General features: G+C 44.9%; 1 protein-coding gene across 8 annotated transcripts in view; it reads left to right on the forward strand.

Moving 5' to 3' along the window:
- PSD3 (pleckstrin and Sec7 domain containing 3) overlaps positions 1–19,178 on the forward strand; it is a 621,434-nt gene that overhangs the window by 587,461 nt on the left and 14,795 nt on the right. For all 8 annotated transcript variants that reach the window (XM_021077991.1, XM_021077990.1, XM_021077989.1 and 5 more), the window contains 2 exons: positions 795–939; positions 10,475–10,618. In XM_021077991.1, coding sequence (XP_020933650.1) covers positions 795–939; positions 10,475–10,618 — 289 coding nt within the window. The remainder of the gene's footprint in view (positions 1–794; positions 940–10,474; positions 10,619–19,178) is intronic.

Consider the following 19,178-nt stretch of genomic DNA (forward strand, 5'->3'; position numbering starts at 1 on the left):
CTTTGTAGTATTGCCTTTTCTGGACTTTTTATAAAATTGCAGTTGTAGAATATGTGGGCTTTTGTGTCTGGCTTCTTTCACTCAGCAGGAAGTTTTGGGGTCCGTGTTATAGCCTATGTCAGCGCCCCACACCTTTACTGCTGCTGGTTTCCATTGTACACAATGTTTTGTTTATTCGCTCACTTTTGATGGACACTGACGGTGGACATTTGCAGTGTTTCTCCTTGTTGAGTCTTATAAATAATCCTGCTATGAACCTTCATATACATATCTTATAGTGCCCGTACGTTTTTATTTCCCTTGGAAATATACCTAGGAGTAGAATTGCTGGATTGTATGATAAATTTATATTTAACTTTTTAAGAAACTGTCCAAAGTGGGTATGTGCACCCTTTTACAGTCTATCAATTTATCCCGCAGTTGCATTTTAAAATCAAATTATATGATTGGTAGAGATGAGTTCATTTTTATATTAGTTTTTGACCTAGCTTCATATCAACTAGAAAGTAGGGGGGTTAATAAATATTTGCTGTGACGTGATTTCGCTTTATTTCCTTCTGTATCCTTGAGGGATAATCACAGCTTACACTCCGATCATAGGTTCCAGGGCCTTTCATTACCGTGGTGACTTGCTGTTGAAAGTGTAAATCTCCAATGAGGTCTTGTCAGGGTTATTTGTACCAAGAAGAACAGGTGATTGTATAAGCCATTTTAGATCAGTAATGAGAAATGGGGAACATATAAAGCACTTAGATATAGAAGTATCCTAACATAAATATATCTGTTTCTCATAGGAGTCCAGAGGAAATGCAGGGGTGGATAAACAAAATCAATTGTGTTGCAGCTGTGTTTTCTGCACCACCATTTCCAGCAGCAATTGGGTCTCAGAAGAAGTTTAGTCGCCCACTTCTGCCCGCCACCACAACAAAATTGTCTCAGGTAAGTCATCTTGATCCTGCTTTGACCCTGGAAAAAGCACTTTGTAAACTAGTGTTCTTAATCTTTGTGTGTGATGACTACTCCATATTTGGGGGCAGGGATGGGACCTTGCCCTGGAAGGGCAGTGCTGTGTAAGCGGGGCACAGTGCAGTGTGCTGAGTTTTGTGCTTCATGTAGGAAGCTAACACAGTTGGCTCAGCGATGGTAGGACACAACCCTGGACCTGGTGGTCTTCCCAGTAAACCCAGAAAGGACGCTTGGGTCTGTTCAGATGTGTTCACATCAGCTGCTCTTTTGTCTGGACTGATCGCCCCAAAGATCAGTCTTATTTAAGTTCCTACTTAAAACCCTGTTCTAGGGACATTGCACAGAAGCCACGTTCACCAATTTTAAACCTGTGTGCAGTGCCACTCTTGCCTGGTTGAGGATTTTGGAAGTTACCTTGATATCTTTGTGAATTTCTTACTGGTGCAGTAATAGGAACAGGTTCATCTGGCTCTGATCAGCCAGGTCTTGATATTAAGGGGCTCCTCTATACATCTGATGCCATGACTATCAGTGATGCATTTATTTAAAAGTATGTATTGTGCGCCTGTTGTACCTCAGAGACTATCTGTGGCTCTGGAAATAGGCAGATGAAACCCAGGTGGTTTCTGGGATCAGACTGGCAAATACATACAAGCAAGTAATTGTAACAGTTTGGAGACATAGGAAGGATGAGCCCAGGTACTGTGGGGGAGCAAGAGGGCGGGGGTGCCTGGAGGTGAAGGAGGACTTGGGACAGCTAGTAGGAGGCTCATGGCTGCAGTGTGGGAAGAGAGTGACCCCACAGAAAGGCCAGAGGAGAGACGACATGCAGGAACCACATATCAGCTCCCGCATGTGACTTGAGTGCAGTGTTGAGAAAAGGCGAGAAACCTTCCTCTGTGGAAATAAGCAAAGGCCAAGGGATGAAAGGTCATGTTTGTCGTGTATAGGATTCTGGACGCTTCACTGGTTCCCCAGCACCCTTGGGACAATAGTTTAAAAGCAGGGAATTAATGTGATCAGATTATCTTCTCATTGTAATAGGAAGAAAGTATTGGAGGAGGAAACTACTAGAAATAGAAAGGCACCTTCAGCAATACAGAGGAACAATAAGTCAGTTAAAGAGGAGATGCACGGAAGCGGCAGTGTGGAAGTGCGTGTAGGATCCTGATGGTCCTTAGTGGCTCCTTGAAGTGGAGGCTTAGGGGCATCACCTGGGCTTGGGCATTGGGGACTGTGGTGTCTGAGCTGGCTTTTAGGACCCCGTCATCTCCTGGTGTCCCTGCTCTTGCCCCTTCCCAGGGTCCTTCCCTGCATCCTTTTCCTCTTTCTCACTGCAAAAGTCACACTGAGTGTCCAGAAGCAGACCAGACCAGACACTTGAGAAACAATGATTTTTAAGTTCATCAGGAAAAGCACAGGGAGAATGTCATGCCAACAGAGGGAAGAAAGGTGAGGTACAAAGAAGACAAATAAGATCTCCTGTGAAGTGGCAGGAGGTCCTTGGGTCCTTTGTTGAGCACATCCAGGAGTGATGGCTGAGCGGCCGCGTTGGCAAACCTTGAGGGAATGGAAGGCGGAGGGGTCGTGTGCCAGTCCTGCCAAGTTCACAAAGACAGGCCCGTGCGGAGACGAGAGGAGACAGGGTCTTGGGGGAGATCCTTTAGTTTCTGTGTAGTTGTGTTGTAACGTGAATTGGAAGCCCCCGCGTAAGCATTGCTATTCTTGTGTGTGTCACTTGTAGACTAACTCTTGAGAAAGCTGCCGGTCAGAGAAAGGAGCAGGCCGCTCACTCCCCAGGCAGGAGGGCTTTTAGCTCTAAGTGCTCTTGGAGAGAAGGAAGGATACCAGAGAGCATGTCAGCAGCTTCTCCATCCCCCCAACCCAAACATGAACTCTTAAAGCAAATTCACTTCCCCACTTTTTGGGGGGCATCTCACATAAATGGAACTATATTTCTTAAGGTAAGAGGAGAGAAAAACAATTAGATAACTAGAGGCCAAAAAAAATAACCTTCAAATGTTGAGTTTTATTCTACTAATTTCACTAGAAGTTTTCCAATTATTTGTCAATAGAATGGCCTTTCTCACAATTCATTACTCCTGTAAAAGATTCAGGGGAAAAGGTGAGTTGAATTTAAAGAGGAACATTAAAAAGTATAGAACAACGTAGAGCTTTTTCTTGTTCTTGCCTCACTGTGGAATCTACATTTCTGTTTATTTTCTACTTTAAAAAATGTGCATCTGTCCTATTTAGGTATGAACTGTACATTGGTAAGTCACTTGTCTGTGGCAGTGAATATTCATCTGTTTGTGTGTTTTGACCACAAGACCTTTATCAAGGCAGAATCTCTTATTTTAAACAAATGTCCTACATTGGAACTAAAAAAGGAATGCATAAATTTTTTGACTTTTTTTTCTCGTTTTGAACACAGATGCGAAAAATGAGCATGTGATGTGATCAAAATGATGGGTTCGAGATTTTAAACAAGAAAGTAATAACCAAAGAGAAGCGTGCTCTTGTGTCACGTACAATGGCCAAGTCTTTTGAGGAATTTAATTTCTTCATAAAAGAATATGATGATTTCCTCCCCCACAAATAAGTCACAAGCCTTTGTGAGCCATCTGGAAAATGAGCGGCTTGTCTAGAATGTTTTAAGATTCTATCACTAGCTTGATGTTTTTCACCCAGGTCATCATGTTTGTTTACTAAAAATTAAAAGATGTTTTTACCTTTGAGAATAATAAGACAGTTAAGAAAGTAATATGTAGAACCAAGATTTATGATGCAGGCGGATTGGAAAGAAGGAGGGGATTTGCACACGGCCTGCTCCTGGGCGTTGGGGGCCACCCACTTCAGATAGAGGCCCTAAGGGTGTCTTTGCTGGAGTCATGGTGGTGCTTCAGTGACCCTGGAACGTGTGTCTGGATGCACCCACAGGGTCTGCAGGGCCGTGAAGGCGAGGCCTCAGCCGTCAGCCCTGCATTCTCAATGTTGGCACTGCTGACCCTGGGCCCAGGTGGCTCATTGTGGTGGACTGTAGGCTGTTTAGCAACATCCCCAGCCTCCACCCACTGGACACCGGTATCGTGTCTCCAGGCATTGCCAAGGGTCCTGTGGGGCCACAGAGACCCCGTGCTCTCCAGCCCCACGGTCTTTCCTTTCTCCTCATGCCCACAGCCTGACTGCCACTCCCTTAAGTGCCAGACTACTTGGATTAATTTCACTTTGCAAAATACGTCGATAACAGTGTGAGTACCCTGCTGGAAAAAGTTAAACAGTGTTAGGAAAGAACTAAACATTCAATTAGAAGATTGTTTGGAGCTTTTAAAGACACACTGTTCATCACCCCATCATTTAATTTATTCTTGTCTTCTCTCCAAACCATATTAGCCTCCGTTATTAGAATTGATTATTGTCAGTGCAGCATAGTTCTCTCTGTGCGCCTCTGCTGTGTGGGAGGAGTCGCCTTCCTCCCTTGTTTTTCACAGTCCTGTTGCCAGAGCACATTTTCCTTGCTCTCCTGCAGGTGGAGAGATTAGTATAAAGTTCAGGTTTTGTTTCTCCTTCTGGTGTAGCACTCCAGACTTAGGATCTCATGGTTAGCCAATGGACCTCCTTTTCTACTCCTCAAAGGACTCGTTTTCTTTCTTTGCACTAAATATATATTTTTAAATTAAAGTATTGTTGATTTATAGTGTGATGCCCTTTTCTGTTGTACAGCAGAGTGACTCAGTTATATATGTGTGTGTGTGTGTATGTATATATACACACACACACACACACATATAGACACACACATTCTCTCTTACATTCTTTTCCATCATGGTTTATCCCAGAAAGCTGGATAGAGGTCCCTGTGCTGTACAGCAGAACCTCATTGCTCATCCATTCTAAATGGAATAGTTTATACCTACTAACCCCAAACTCCCAGTCCATCCCACTCCCTCTGCGCTCCTCCTTGGCAGCCACACATCTGTTCCGGTGTCTGTGAGTCTGTTTCTATTTCGTAGACAGCTTCATTTGTGCCACGTTTTAGATTCCACATGTACGTGATGTACAGTATTTGTCTTTCTCTTTCACTTCACTTAAGGACTCATTTTTGAACATTAATGTGCATAAGAATTATCTGGGGGCTTGTTTCAAATGCACGTTTCTCAGCACCCCCCAGATCGATCTGGTCGGGACCAGGGATGGGGAGTGTGTGTGTTTCCGAGACACACGCAGTGCAGATCAGAAATGCTGCCCTGTGACAAAACCTGCCTCCCTTCACTGCTTCTCTGGAGACTGTGCATCATGAAGGTGTCATTTACTCTGGTGTCTTGTGTTTTCTTCTGAGTCCCAGCCATTCTCCTGTGAAAGTTTGACGCAGTGGATTGGTTATGAAACGCTAACTACCAAGGGGATTGACAGGGATGGAAAACAGATCGACCTTCGTTCTGTGTTTGCTTCCCACCCTGGTATGGTCCTGTGGTTTGACTGCAGGCGGTAGCGCTCAGGCCCACTTGAGGGGGGCCCTGTTGGCTCACAGGCTGGCCCCTCTTGGGAGATGAGAAACCGAGGACAGAGGCAGATGGGAGATGCAGGGGACTCACCCGCCAGGCTTGTCTTGGTGGCCTCAGATGCATCCCCCTCTGCACCTGCCTCCAGGGTCTCAGAGCTCACATAGAGGCCGTCCACATGCCCCGGCAGCACCTCACTCACCTCCTCAAGGCTGTGCCCTTGGGAAGCTCCTGGCACAGGGGAGGCAGGTAGAACCTGAGTTCCCAGAAGAAAGCTAGGTGAGGGGCCTCCAGTCGATCACCAGGTCCAGCTCCAGGGTCAGCCATGGACATGGCCTCTCGACGACCTCCTCCACAGACAGACATTAGGAGCAGTGGCTTTCAGAGAATGAGGTTCTTCTTAGAGTATGTTCCTCACTGGCCAGGACCATGCCCCTCCCACCTCTCAATGTCACCCTTTCAATCCTGTCATTTCTACTTCCCAAACATTGTTCATGTCCAACCCCCATCCCTTAAGACAGACTCTTGTTATCTTGTAACCAGATGACTGGTCTCTTAATTTTTTTGATCATTCACCTTATCAGTACTAGATATTTGAGCAAATATCCTTCAATGTATGTATTTTTTGGAGTTTCCACTGTGGCTCAGGTCACTGCGGAGTTGCAGGTTCAATCCCGGCCTGGTGCAGTGGGTTAAGGATCCAGCATGGCTGCAACTGTGACATAGGTAATATATTAGTGAGTTGTGAAGAAATTCAGACACTTCGACATTGCTGGTAGGAATATAAAATGAGGCAGCTATTTTAGAAAATGGCTTGGTGGTTTATCAAATGATTAACCATGGAGTTAACAAGTGACCGGGCAATTTCACTCCTACCTTGACAACAAGAGAAGGAAAACATACAGTCACACGAATGTTCACAGCAGCATTACTCATAACAGCCAGAGGTGGAAGTGACCATCAGAGGTGGTAAATGAATGGGTAAAGTGTGATAAGTCCACACAATGGGACGTTATTCAGCCTAAAAGAGTGAATCACTGACATTGTGCATGAACTGTAAAAACCTTGCTAAGTAAGGGAAGCCAGTTACAAAGGGACCTGCTATGTGATTCCTTTCCCAGAGGGTCTCCTTTAGGGGAACTACAATGTCATAAAATTAAATTGTAATGATGGTTGCACAACCCTGTGAATATATTAAAAAAAAAAAACTTTGAATTATACACATCAAATGGGTTGTGTGCGTTGTGTGGTAGTGAATTATATGTCAATGCTGATTTTAAAAATTCTTTCCAGTGGATCACCTTGCCTGGGGTGCACATGCCCCACTTTGGAAAACTGTCAAGCTATTCCCATAACCACTCGGGATGTCTGTTCCTCATATGGTTCATTTGATGTCACTTAACCTTAACTGGCTCGCTTTGCCAAGTCTCCTTGGCCAGACCGTATGCTACGCTTTATCTGCACCTGTTCAGAATAGAGGGAGTTTGTATTCATTTATTAGAGGGCTGTATTTAACAACATATACTACGTACTAAAACAGTTGAGCCATGTTGAAGTTATTATGCTAAAGTTCATTAAACACTGCTTACGATCTTTAAAACTGCGTTAAGCATGAGATGATGAAATAGAAACCTTTCTGATGGTGCTTTCAGCAATGGTCCCCCCGAGACTGACTCAGAGGCAGGTGTCTATATTCTAAATTCCAGCTGCTTGGGTTTGATGAAGCTGCAGGGTTCAGCAGTTTGACTTGTTAATTGCCTAGAAGATTTCTAGAAATACCATCACCTTCTAAATCATGTCTACTTAGATCAGCACGAGGGAACAGTCTGAGCTCTTGCTCTTTATCTTCCCTTTTTTAAAAAAAGTAATCCATTTATTCAGCTGCTGTGTCCTGGGGGAACCCATATATCAGGTACTGTGTTAGGCATATGGGCCTTATAAAAAGAGCTACAACTTGGTTTTGGCTCCCAGCTCATGGGAACTGAGAGGTGAGTTGGTATTAGGCAAGTAACGTCTGCAAGCCCAAATTGTGTCTCCCTCTCTGCCCTGCCGAGCACCGGCCAGACCCTGGAGGAGTAGAAAGAAGGGAAAATGACCTTTCTTTGACTTCAAAGAGCTTGCAATCAGCAAAGGAGATCAAATTCACACATATTATTTTGTAATAAGCATGTGGTGTAAACACGTACTATAGATACATATGAAGAAGAGGCTGGAGAACTCTGGCTTGGATTTTGTGATTTTAAAATGCTTTTATTTTGAGATGATTTCCTTGTTTCTTGCTTCATGAAAGCAGTGAAGTTGGAGTAAAGCAGTGCCCACTGAATTTCAACATTTATTTGACTAGTTTCTTCATAAAAGCATGGCAAAATTACTAACCCCTTGTGCCGCTATAGAAATAGTCAGGTTTATAAATGATAGTTTATAATAACAATGAATAAAACCCTCCTTGGCATTAGTAGGAAAGTGAGAAATAAAATATGTGTTGCATAATGTTCCAGCATTTATTCCTCATTAAAATAAGTAGAAGTTGGAATTTACTCAATGGGAAAGAGCCCTTTGAATACTCAAGATTGAGAAATCTAAAGCTTTTGGAAGAATTAAATATCTAAAAAAACATTTACACACAGCCAGAGTCCAAAAACTACAGAGAATTTTGTAAATTCTTTTACCAAGCTATCTAAAATCTTATTTGATTTTTTGAATTATTTTATTAATCAAAAAGAAAAGAAATTGTTTTTTAAAATAAACTGTCCTTTACAAATCTGGATCAGTAGAAAAGTGAGTCCAGGATTTCAGCAGCCATTTCACAGAAGAGGAAGCCCAGTAAACATATGAAAAAAAATGTTCATCTTCACTTGTAATCAGGAAAATGTAAATTCAAATCATTTCAAACCCATGAAATTAGCAAAAATTTGCAAGTGTGATAACAAATTTTAGCAAGAATGTAGAACACTGGGAACTTTCAAGCCTACTGTGGAAATGTAAGCTAGTGGAAACACTTTGGAAAACAGTTTAGCATCATCCTAAAGATGTACATTTTCTAAAACACAGAAGTTTCACCTCTTAATAATCACAGGCAGACTTTGGAGGCATTGTGGGTTTTGTTTCAAACCACTGCAATAAAGTAAATACCTCAGTAGAGCAAGTCACACAAAATTTTGCATTTCTCAGTGCATATAAAAGTTGTGTTAGAGTTCCCATCATGGCACAGCAGAAACGAATCTGACTAGGAACCATGAGATTTCGGGTTGGATCCCTGGCCTTGCTCAGTGGGTTAAGGATCTGGCATTGCTGTGGTGAGCTGTGGTGTAGGTCGAAGACATGGCCCAGCTCTGGTGTTGCTGTGGCTGTGGCGTAGGCCGGCAGCTGTAGCTCCGATTAGACCCGTTGCCTGGGAACCTCCATATGCTGTGGGTATGGCCCTAAAAAACAAAACAAACAAACAAAAAGTTGTGTTTACACAACTTTAAGCGTGCAATAGCATTTTGTCTATTAAGCGTGCAATAGCATTTTTGTCTAAAAACCAGTGTACCTACGTTTATTAAAAAATAATTCACTGCTAAAAAATGCCCACCACCATCTGAGCCTCCAGTGAGTCATAGTACCAACATCAAAGATCACTAATCACAGATCCTGAAACAAACAGAATCGTAATGAACATATCTGAAATGTTCTGGGAATGACCAAGTGTGACACAGAGACCAGAAGTGAGCAAAGTTAGAAAAATGGCAGTGATAGACTTGCTCAACCCAGGGTTTGCACAGATCTTCAGTTTGTAAAAAGCACAGTATCTGCAAAGTGCAAGAAAACGAGATGTGCCTGTGTGAAGGGAAAAGTTCTGTCCATATTCACTAGGTGACCCGTGTTAAGAATATGGCATCGTGTATAACACACAGCCCAGAGAAATCCTAAAACAACTAAATATCCTTCAGTGAAATTTGTAGTTGAAAGGACTACCTGTTGGGGCTCAGTGGTAACAAACCCCACTAGTATCCATGAGGACACAGGTTCCATCCCTGACCTCACTCAATGGGTTAAGGATCTGGCACTGCCGTGAGCTGCAGTGCAGGTTGCAGACCCATTTCGGATCTGGCATTGCTTTGGCTCTGGTTTAGGTCGGCAGCTGTAGCTCCAATTTGATCCCTAGCCTGGAAACTTCCATATGCCGTGGGTGCAGCCATAAAATGACCAAAAAAAATTGTAGTTGAAGGAAGTCAGAACCGCTACTATTTGGGAGGGAAAAGCATAGGTTTCTGCCTTTTTTACAATATCAGCTTTCAGAAAATTATTTCTTTTTTTTTTTTTTTTTCTTTTTTTTGCCATTTCTTAGGCTGCTCCCGCCGCCCAGGTTCCCAGGCTAGGGGTCGAATCAGAGCTGTATCTGCTGGCCTACACCACAGCCACAGCAATGCAGGATCCGAGCCTCATCTGCAACCTACACCACAGCTCACGGCAACGCCGGATCATTAACCCACTGAGCAAGGCCAGGGATCACACCCGCAACCTCATGGTTCCTAGTCGGATTCATTAACCACTGTGCCACGATGGGAACTCCAGAGAAAATTATTTCTTGATGGTATTGCTGTCTCAAAAGGGGAAAGAATGCGGGTAGGTCTTCAACCACCATGATGGGGCAGCCTTGCTCTTGCTGGGTGTATACAAAGCGGAGGAGCTGCCCTGAGGCCCGCAGGATGGTGCTGCAGGGGTGCCTGCCTGCTGGAATGTCTCTCAGGAGCTTCATCTCAGCCTCTGGTGGTCACGCTCAACAGAGGGCCCTGAAGCATCTGGCTTTGTGACCAGGGGCCTGGTGAGGAAGGCCAGTCTTGGCCTTGGCTGCCGTCTTCAAAGGTACCTGTGAACCTGAGAGAGTTGGTGAGAGGTGGCTGCAGAGGCATGTTGGGCTGCTGCTGAGTGAAAGTCATTCATCATAAGGGATTTTTAAAGTATGCCACGGTTGCTAATTGATGTATTTTCTGGATGTTAAATGGCTTAATACTTTGCTGCAGGAGGAACAGCTGAAGTCTCATGAAAGCAAGCTGAAGCAGATCAGCACGGAGCTGGCCGAGCACCGCTCCTACCCCCCGGACAAGAAGGTCAAAGCCAAGGAGGTGGACGAGTACAGACTGAAAGATCACTATCTGGAGTTTGAGGTGTGTTGAACCTAAACTTAGTAGATGCCTCTGCCTGAGCTGTTTTATGATTTTCCCATGAGGAGGTGTTGGTTACAGTTCCTGTAACTGAGGGGAATGTACCTTGACCCAGCCTCTCCCTGGGGGGCTCTGGGCCTGGTCTGGTTCAGGGTGGCCCCTCCTGTTTGAGATTCTATGTAAGTGTCAAACAAAGTTCAGAGAATAACTGTCACTTTTTGTGTGCCTACAAGCAAATAGCCTGCTTGTTGGTATAACGTGTGCCAGCTGAGACAAAAAACAACAGGAGATGGACATGCCAGGGCGGGCACCTGCTTTCCCTCTTTCTGCCTCTCCTCCAGCAGAGTTGGAGTCAGGAAAAGTACCGTGGAGGAAATGAGCTGCAGGCTGACGTGATGCTTTTCCCTGCGCACACTTGCTGCTAGGCAACAGATACGTTTTCCTCTTACCACTCACCGCCCTCCGCAAGGAGGCTGATAAATTAAGTTGTTACATCCATATACTGTAGCGAGTGTCATTAAAAAGGATGGGAAGGATTCATAAACGCAGGAAGGATAGAAAATTTAAAAGCAAGTTGAAACCGGTATAAATAATAAATGTCACCTTTGGCTAAATTTTCTCCCAAATCAGATAGTGTCAGGGTCATGCAGGACCCTCTGACTCTCCCCCTTCAGCTGCCATTTTTAAGACATGTGAAGTGTCTTTATTTTTTAAAGTAGGTAGCATGTAGTCTAAAATGAAGAACAATAGTTTAATTTTTTACCTTATTTTCTTTTTGAGTGCGTACACGTCCATCTTTAGCTATTCTTTTTCATTGTTGATCTGGTCTGCTCTACTTACTCATCTCCTCCCATCCCATCATACCATCCTGCTTCTTCCTCGGGCTAGAAGCCTAGCATCACCTGAGCACCGTCGTGCTGGCCCATGTGGTCCCCCAAGAGCCAGGACTTCTACCCGAGCCCGGGTGTGCCTCTCTCTTCTGCACCTGGAGGCTCTCCTGCCCTCGGTTCCTCCTGTGCAGCCTGAGAGCAGGTTTTCTAAGGCCTTCTTCTGTTCAACAGCTGTCCCGATTCCCCTCACCCTGCCCCCTTCAACTTGCCTTCAAATGAAGTCTGCCCTTCACCTGAGAGGATTTGGGTTCCTTGTCTCTCATAACACCGGTCCTCCCACCATAACCTGCGTGCGTGTCCATCACAGTTCCACCCGCTCTGCTCTCTTCAAACACACTTTATGCCTTTGTTCATCTACCTTCTTCTGCCCCAAATGCTCTGCCCCTCATTTCATTTCTGCGAGTCCTCTTAGATCTTTCAGGATGCAGCCCACACCCTCCTAGTTACCGCCTTGCTGCACAGCAGCTCATGTTGAAGGGATTTCAGCAAGTCTTTGTATCTGTGGTGGCTTCCACAACACCGCCCCTCCCGTGAGCCCTGGGGTTCAGGGACTCCAAGTCCATTTCCACTCGTTGCTCTGTGCTTGTTGAATTGGACAGGATTTCATGGACGCTTCCTGAGTTATACTGTTTCTGTTATAAAAAGTGGCTAAATTTTAGTCCTCTGCTGATCCATGTACTAGTTTTCTTCATGGTTAAGCAAGTCCTTGCTCTGGGCAGATGAAGAAAAATCTTTTATTAAAGGTAGAAGTTGATTAACTGAAACTTTGGAAGCCTTGCCAGCAAAACACTTGAAAAAATACTTGTCAAAAAACAAAACAAAAAAACTAAGCAGCTCATCTTTCACCACACTTGTTCATTCTTGGGAAGGAGAGTTCTCAAAATCAGTCGTAATTCTTCACACTTCTGGAGGCTTTCAGCTGAGAGCCCTTTTAGTTTAACACTTGCTAATTAAATTTCCCAACACCTCCTTCCCCTGTTTCCAGCACTCAACACCTTGCTTTGAGCCCTTGGCTCCAAGGCCATGGGTCTGTCCCCAGGAGGTGGGGGTAGCTGCAGGACCACAGAAGGGTTGCCATGGCTAGAAGCACTCCCTGTCTTTGAATCTACTGTGGTGTCCCTTTTCTGAAAGGATAACCCAGCAAAAGCCAGCATTTTCATTTCCTAATGTGAACTTAGAGCAGCCTTTGTGGGCCTGAGTCTTGCTTCCATCCGGTTGTCATAACCAGGAGCCTCAAGATTGCATTCATACAGTCAGGCTCACGTGGTAGTACGGCAGGCATGGTGAATTGTCCGTCACACTGTGTTAACCTGCTTCTGCCAGAAAGGTAGCGGGGGGCACCCGGCTTTACAGACATTATCTAAAAAGGGTTTTGTGAAAGTCGTCTTTTTTAAAATGTGAATGATTATTTTTCCCTAACTTAAAGTTGAACTAGTATGTCTTGCGGGGTTCACTTTGCTATTATTTCAGCCCCCAGAATTCATCTGGTGTGTGTGCTTGTGTGAACCCTCTGCGTGGCATCCAGTGCTGGGCTTTATATGACACCCCCTCGCAGGCGGCTCTGCTCCCTCAATGGGGGCATGAGAGTCATGGACAGTCCTATGTATTTTGTTCGTTGCTGTGTCCTCAGCTTCTAGAATATGGACTCAGCACTCAAGACATATTTGTTGAGTGATAAATGGGACTTTCTTACCGAGTATGAAAGATACATCAGAAGTAGTTCTCGAGAGAACCCAGCTCCTGAGAAAACACACGTGATAAACAGACAGCAGTATCTGCAGCGTCGTGTGGCCGCAGATGGCCAGTGACAGGAAGGGGAGCTTGGATCCCATCTGTGTCCTTGTCACCAGGGAGGAATCACAGGCAGGGATCAGCTCTCTCACCTGCCCCTGTGGTTTCAGAGCAGTTCTTGTAATTTTCACATCTTCGTAAGGAAAACACCTTTATTTTGTTAGAATGTTAAGCTGTGGGTAGTAACACCAGGGTTTTCTCACTCCTTGCATTTCAGTTGTGTGTATCCCAAGTTGCTTTGTGTACAAACACTCTTCTTGGTGGGCCAGATCCACAGCCCTGTCTCTGCCTTAGAAATTCTCCAAACCCTGACAGTAAATAATTAGAAACTTGGGTTAAAAAAAAAAAAAAAAGGTTCAGGGTTTGTTTCCTTGTTTATTTTTGAAATCTATAAAAAACAAAGAGTCTATAGAGAACAAGGAGGCATCTCTCTATCTCAGCATAGACACTGCTTCTGAAAGCAGCAGACTCCTCTCAGAATGGCTGTAATCCACCAAGTTCATGTCTCTTCCAGGACTGTTCATGGAGACAGCACTGCTGGGGTTTTTGTTGTTGTTGTTGTTGTTGTTGTTTTGTCTTGTTGTCTTTTTGCCTTTTCTAGGGCCACTCCCTCGGCATATGGAGGTTCCAAGGCTAGGGGTCCAACTCAGGATCCGAGCCGCGTCTGCGACCTACAACCACAGCTCACGGCAACGCCGGATCCTTAACCCGCTCAGCAAGGCCAGGGATCGCACCCGCAACCTCATGGTTCCTAGTCGGATTCGTTAGCCACTGCGCCACAATGGGAACTCCCAGCATTGCTGTTCTTTAATTGCACTGGTTCCCTCAGGCTGTGGCTGTTCCTTGCCCAGAAGAGTTCACTTGGAGTCTAATCTCACTTTCAAAATATGCTTGTCCGCCATCACAAGCCTGCATAATAAACTCACCATCATTTCCAATTTTCAAGAAAATAAATATCAGAATGATTTTTGGTATCTTATTATTTTGATAGCCTCACTTCCTTATAACTTATTTTTACTTTATTCAGTTCCCTTTGCACCTAAAAATGTTTAAATTGATCTACATGCGTCTGGTACATTTGGAAACTTATCAGGATTGGGAGGCAGGTCCAGATGTAAACCTTACAAAGCTCCAGCTCTTTGAAGCACAGTAGGCCAGGTACTCCGGGGCCCTTTAAGAAGCCCCTTTAAAGAAATTCTCCTGCTAGCCTTGTACTGGGCCCCAGCAATTTGGCTTTATGCTTCTTCATTAGCAGTTAAAGTGAAGATACTGTTAGCTTCAGGATATTTTTCATGTGACAATTAAGATGTTTTCACTGGCTTAACTTTTGTTTTGTTTTGTTTTGCGTTTTTCATTTTGTTTTGTTTCTTTTTTATTTTTGGTTGCCCTTTGGCATTCGGAGTTCCCGGGCCAGGGATCAGATCCAAGCCAAGGTTGCAACCTAAGCCACAGCTCTGGCAGTGCCGGATCCTTAACCCACTGTGCCAGGATGGGGCTTGAACCTGCATCCCAGTGCTCCCAAGATGCCTCCAATCTCACTGCACCACAGTAGGAACTCCCAGTGGCTTAATTTTTAATTCTTAGACCTGAGTAAGGAAAAGGAGCCTGCAGCAGCCCAAACCTGCTACCAATGTGCCTGGGCTACCAGAGATTTACTGAGGAGGATCCTGAGGTCAGTCTGATAGATGTGCCCAGATTTGCTGTAGGGCCTGGTGGGAGCCTGGTGGGCAGCACATCGAGGTGTGTCACACGGGCCAACAGACCTAAGGTGGGAATGTTTTCTTTGGCCATTGTGGCACTGTTTTCACTGAGATGTGAATGGATTTAGGGAAGACCAGCAGGCCCCCACCACTCCCCATTACATCACAGCTAGAGCTGTCCTCGTTTGTGCTGTTGGCCTGGCCCCAAAGGCATTGAGTTCACCACCCTGTATACAGGCTACAGACAGTTACCCAACTCTCTTTGTCTTGAGTCTTCGAACGTGGGCTTTGCAATCAACTGTCTCTTCCTGGTTAGAAACTTTGAGGTGTGTGTGTTTGCAGGTGCCAGTCCCGCAGGAAAAAAAGTCCATTTTCCTGATGGCTCAACCCAGATGCCGAGTAAAGTTCCCTTACCTGAATGGCCTGGCACTCAGCCGCATGTCCACTCCCGAATGTCATGCTGGAGAAAGCACAGGCTCTGGCTCAAGGCAGACAGGACCCACACCAACCACACGGCTGGAAGTTCACTTTTAGAAACAACACATGTCCATTCTAACAAGACACATACATTTCTTGGGACAGAATATTTTTAAGTTTAGAAAAACTAGGACATTCTTGAGGCATAATGCATCTTTTTCTGAATTCCTAATTTTTGGTGGCATGTAAAATGGCATGATGCCTTCTGAAATTTCTGTCTCTGAGAGTAAGAGCACAGTCCACACGGAGTCACTAAGGAAATGAAAAACAGCTCATGTCCAGCAGTGCACATTTATATAAATTTCAGATTGCAAGCCCTCAGTTTTATTGTTGGGCTCTTTGTTGCGTGGTCCTGGGAGGGGTAGGTGGGTGGATGGTTTGGTGTATTTCTTTCTGAACAGATTCTCTGGTTGTGATCCTGGTTGTGTTTCTATTTGCCAACATCAGATAAGGAATCTTCACATTATCAACCACTTTTCCTCTCACAGGAGCAGTGCAGGGGCACATCCACCTCTGAAACAAAATAATTCAGCTGCTTTTGTAAGGGCCTTGGTCATAAAATGTAAAGATAGCAGTGATTACCCTTTTCTTCCCTCCTGAGAGCAAGGGAGAAATTCCAGTAACTTACCCGGAGATGAGGAGCAAGACTTGGTTTTAGTAACAGGGTCCAGCCTGGAGCCAGTGCCATCTCCTTTAGAGAAAACATCACAAAGGTGATTGACTGTAGGGCTGGACCTGAGAAGCAAAGATGTGGCAGAGTAGTAGACTTCTTGGGGAAATTTAGGAATTTTCTTTTGCTAGTAGGAGACTAAGTAGAGACCCAAGAACAGCAGTTGTCCAGGCAGGCAAGTCCGGGTAGGCCCAGGGGGGACTCTCGCATTGCCACCTGGAATTGCACTCTGTGTGACCTGAGGAGAGAGGGCCCGGGAGCTCTGGATTTTCAGCTGTAAATCACAACAGTCACTTTGGAAGGGGGAGAAGCTTAGCAACAGGGTGCCTGGAATCAACTTTAAATAGATGATTGAGACGCAGAACAGCCAGTCCTGGGACCTGCGGTGACTCCCTGTCCCCAGTCCCTCCTGAGGCCCAAAATGTCTCCTCCAAGGAGGGTCACTGCTTTGGGTTAAGGTATTGTCTGCAAGAAAAGACCAATACTGAAGTTCCCGTTATGGCGCAGTGGTTAATGAATCTGACTAGGAACCAGGAGGTTGCGGGTTCGATCCCTGGCCTCCATCAGTGGGTTAAGGATCAGGCATTGCCGTGAGCTGTGGTGTAGGTCACAGACGCAGCTTGGATCCTGCATTGCTGTGCCTGTGGTGTAGGCTGGCAGCTGTAGCTTCAATTCGACCCTAGCCTGGGAACCTCCATATGCCATGGGTGCAGCTCTTTAAAAAAAAAAAAAAAATCCAGGTACTAATACAGACTGGGTTTATATAAAGAGTTTTGAGAGCTAGAGCAATGAAGTGTGAAGAGTGAGAAAGGCAGCAATATTTTTAAAATTCACCCTCAGGAATTAAGAAAACTCTCCTTGATGCCCCAGCCTATTCTCCACAGCACTGCAGGGGGTCCACCTGCTGGTCCTGGCAGCAGGGGGGTGCTGGCACCTGGCAGGCGGAAGCAGGATGGGTGGCTGTTCAGCCCTCCTTGCTCTCTGAAGGGCCCGAGGCTGTGCTGGGGCAGTGACATCAGGCTGAGCTGCCACCTGGCGGAGGCATCAGGCCAGGACCACAGGATGGAGACAAAGATGCCCTCAAAACGCTTTCTACCGACCCAGTGCTTTTTGTCTGTATTAGGTCTTTTGACTTCTTCTTATACTCAAAGAAATAAGCTTTTTATTTTATTTATTTATTTATTTATTTTTAGGGCCACACCTGTGGCATATGGAAGTTCCCAGGCTAGGGGTTGAATTGGAACTGTAGCTGCCAGTGTACACCACAGCCACAGCAACACAGGTTCTGAGTCACGTCTTCAACCTACACCACAGCTCATGGCAACGCTGGGTCCTTAACCCACCGAGCGAGGCAGGGGATGGAACCTGTATCCTCATGGATTCATTTCCACTGAGCCACAACACAAACACCTAGCTTTGTTTTTTAACAGAAGTCGCAAAGTTCATTTAGAGAGCAACTGAGCCAAAAGGTAGACTGAAATGAAAGAGCAGAATTCACCTGGCCGCAGGTTTTCCCAGAAAGCCATGAACACAAACTGTACAAACCAAAAGTGCGTCTATTTGCTGTATCTTGATGGTGGGTTACCAGTGCATGCCGAAGCCTGACATGGGAGTAGCATAGGGGAAAAACGTTGAAATTTTCTTTTAAAAATATAAGTCCTATTGCATCCCTTCCCCTTTTTCTATCACCTAAAGCAGACAGCACCCTTCCCACACCCCCTAAAAGGGCCATAACTAACCAGGAAAGCCAGAGAAAGGAAAGGATCTTTTTTTTTTTTTTTCTGTCAAGTTTCCTTAAGGGAAGCTTCAGGCAAGATATAAACCAGAAATTAGCAGGGCAACTAGTTCAAGATACAAAATCTTTCTTCTAGTATTAAAAAATAGCTGAAAACCTAGATACCTTGTATTAGTCTGGAAGGCAAATATAAATATTATCCCTTATGTTTTTATATTTTAGTTTTCAAAACAGTTGTTTGTTCTCCCTTTAAGTTTCTCTGAAATTAATAAACATTGATATCCTCAAAAAAAAAAAAAAAAAAGTAAGTCCTAGGCTGGCTTTCAGATAGGACCTTCGAGAAAGCTCCGTTTTGAATGTTTTGCTTTCTGAAGTTCTCCAGTGGTGAGGGTGAGGGTCGAGGAGAAAGGCTGCAGCCGAGTTCTGCCTTGTCCCATGGAGTGCAGAGCGCAGATGAGCACTCTTTATTTCAAGTAAGCACTTCCTTCAAGAGCTCCTGGTTTTGTTGGCTTGTTTTAATTATTTTCTTTGTTTTCCAGTGTAGAGATCCAGGAGCAAACAGTTTTTTTGCTATGTGCGTGACAGTTTGGCATGCCCCACATTTTGCGTTAGGGAGCCTTTTGCCTGCCTGCTTGGGAGCGGGAAAGGTCAGGGGGGATGTGTTCCAAACTTGTTGCTGGAGCATCGCTGTGAGGTCTGGTTGCAGATGGCAGTGCCAGGTTAGAATTGCCATTGCAGTTTTCTTTTCATTCAGTGGTTACTATCCTATTCGCATATCAGAGGTCAAAAGGAGATAGCTGTTATGTTAAATGAAATGAAACATGCAGAATTCAGGAAGCTAGAAGCTGATCAGTCAGATGCAAGTACATTTATATGTGAATATGACTAAATTTCTTTTCAAATAATAACAATACTCAGGATTATTTCTTTAGCACTTAACATCATTCAGCCTAAGCCATAGCTTGTTTGGCCTTTGTATGTATGTATGTATGTATTTACGTATTTACTTATTTATTTATTTTGCTTTTCAGGGCTGCACCCTTGGCATATGGAAGTCCCCAGGCTAGGGGTCGAATCAGAGCTGCAGCTGCCAGCCTGCACCACAACCACAGCAATGCTAGATCCGATCCGCATCTACACCCTACACCATAGCTCACAGCACCCCCTGATCCTTAACCCACTGAGCAAGGTCAGGGATCAAACCTGTGTTCTCATGGATGCTAGTTGCGTTTGTTACCACTGAGCCACAATGGGAACTTCCAGACACTGTATTTTTTATTCTTCCCCAGTAGGCATGGCT

Source organism: Sus scrofa, chromosome 17 (genome assembly GCF_000003025.6).
Source record: "Sus scrofa isolate TJ Tabasco breed Duroc chromosome 17, Sscrofa11.1, whole genome shotgun sequence".
Lineage (NCBI taxonomy): Eukaryota > Metazoa > Chordata > Mammalia > Artiodactyla > Suidae > Sus > Sus scrofa.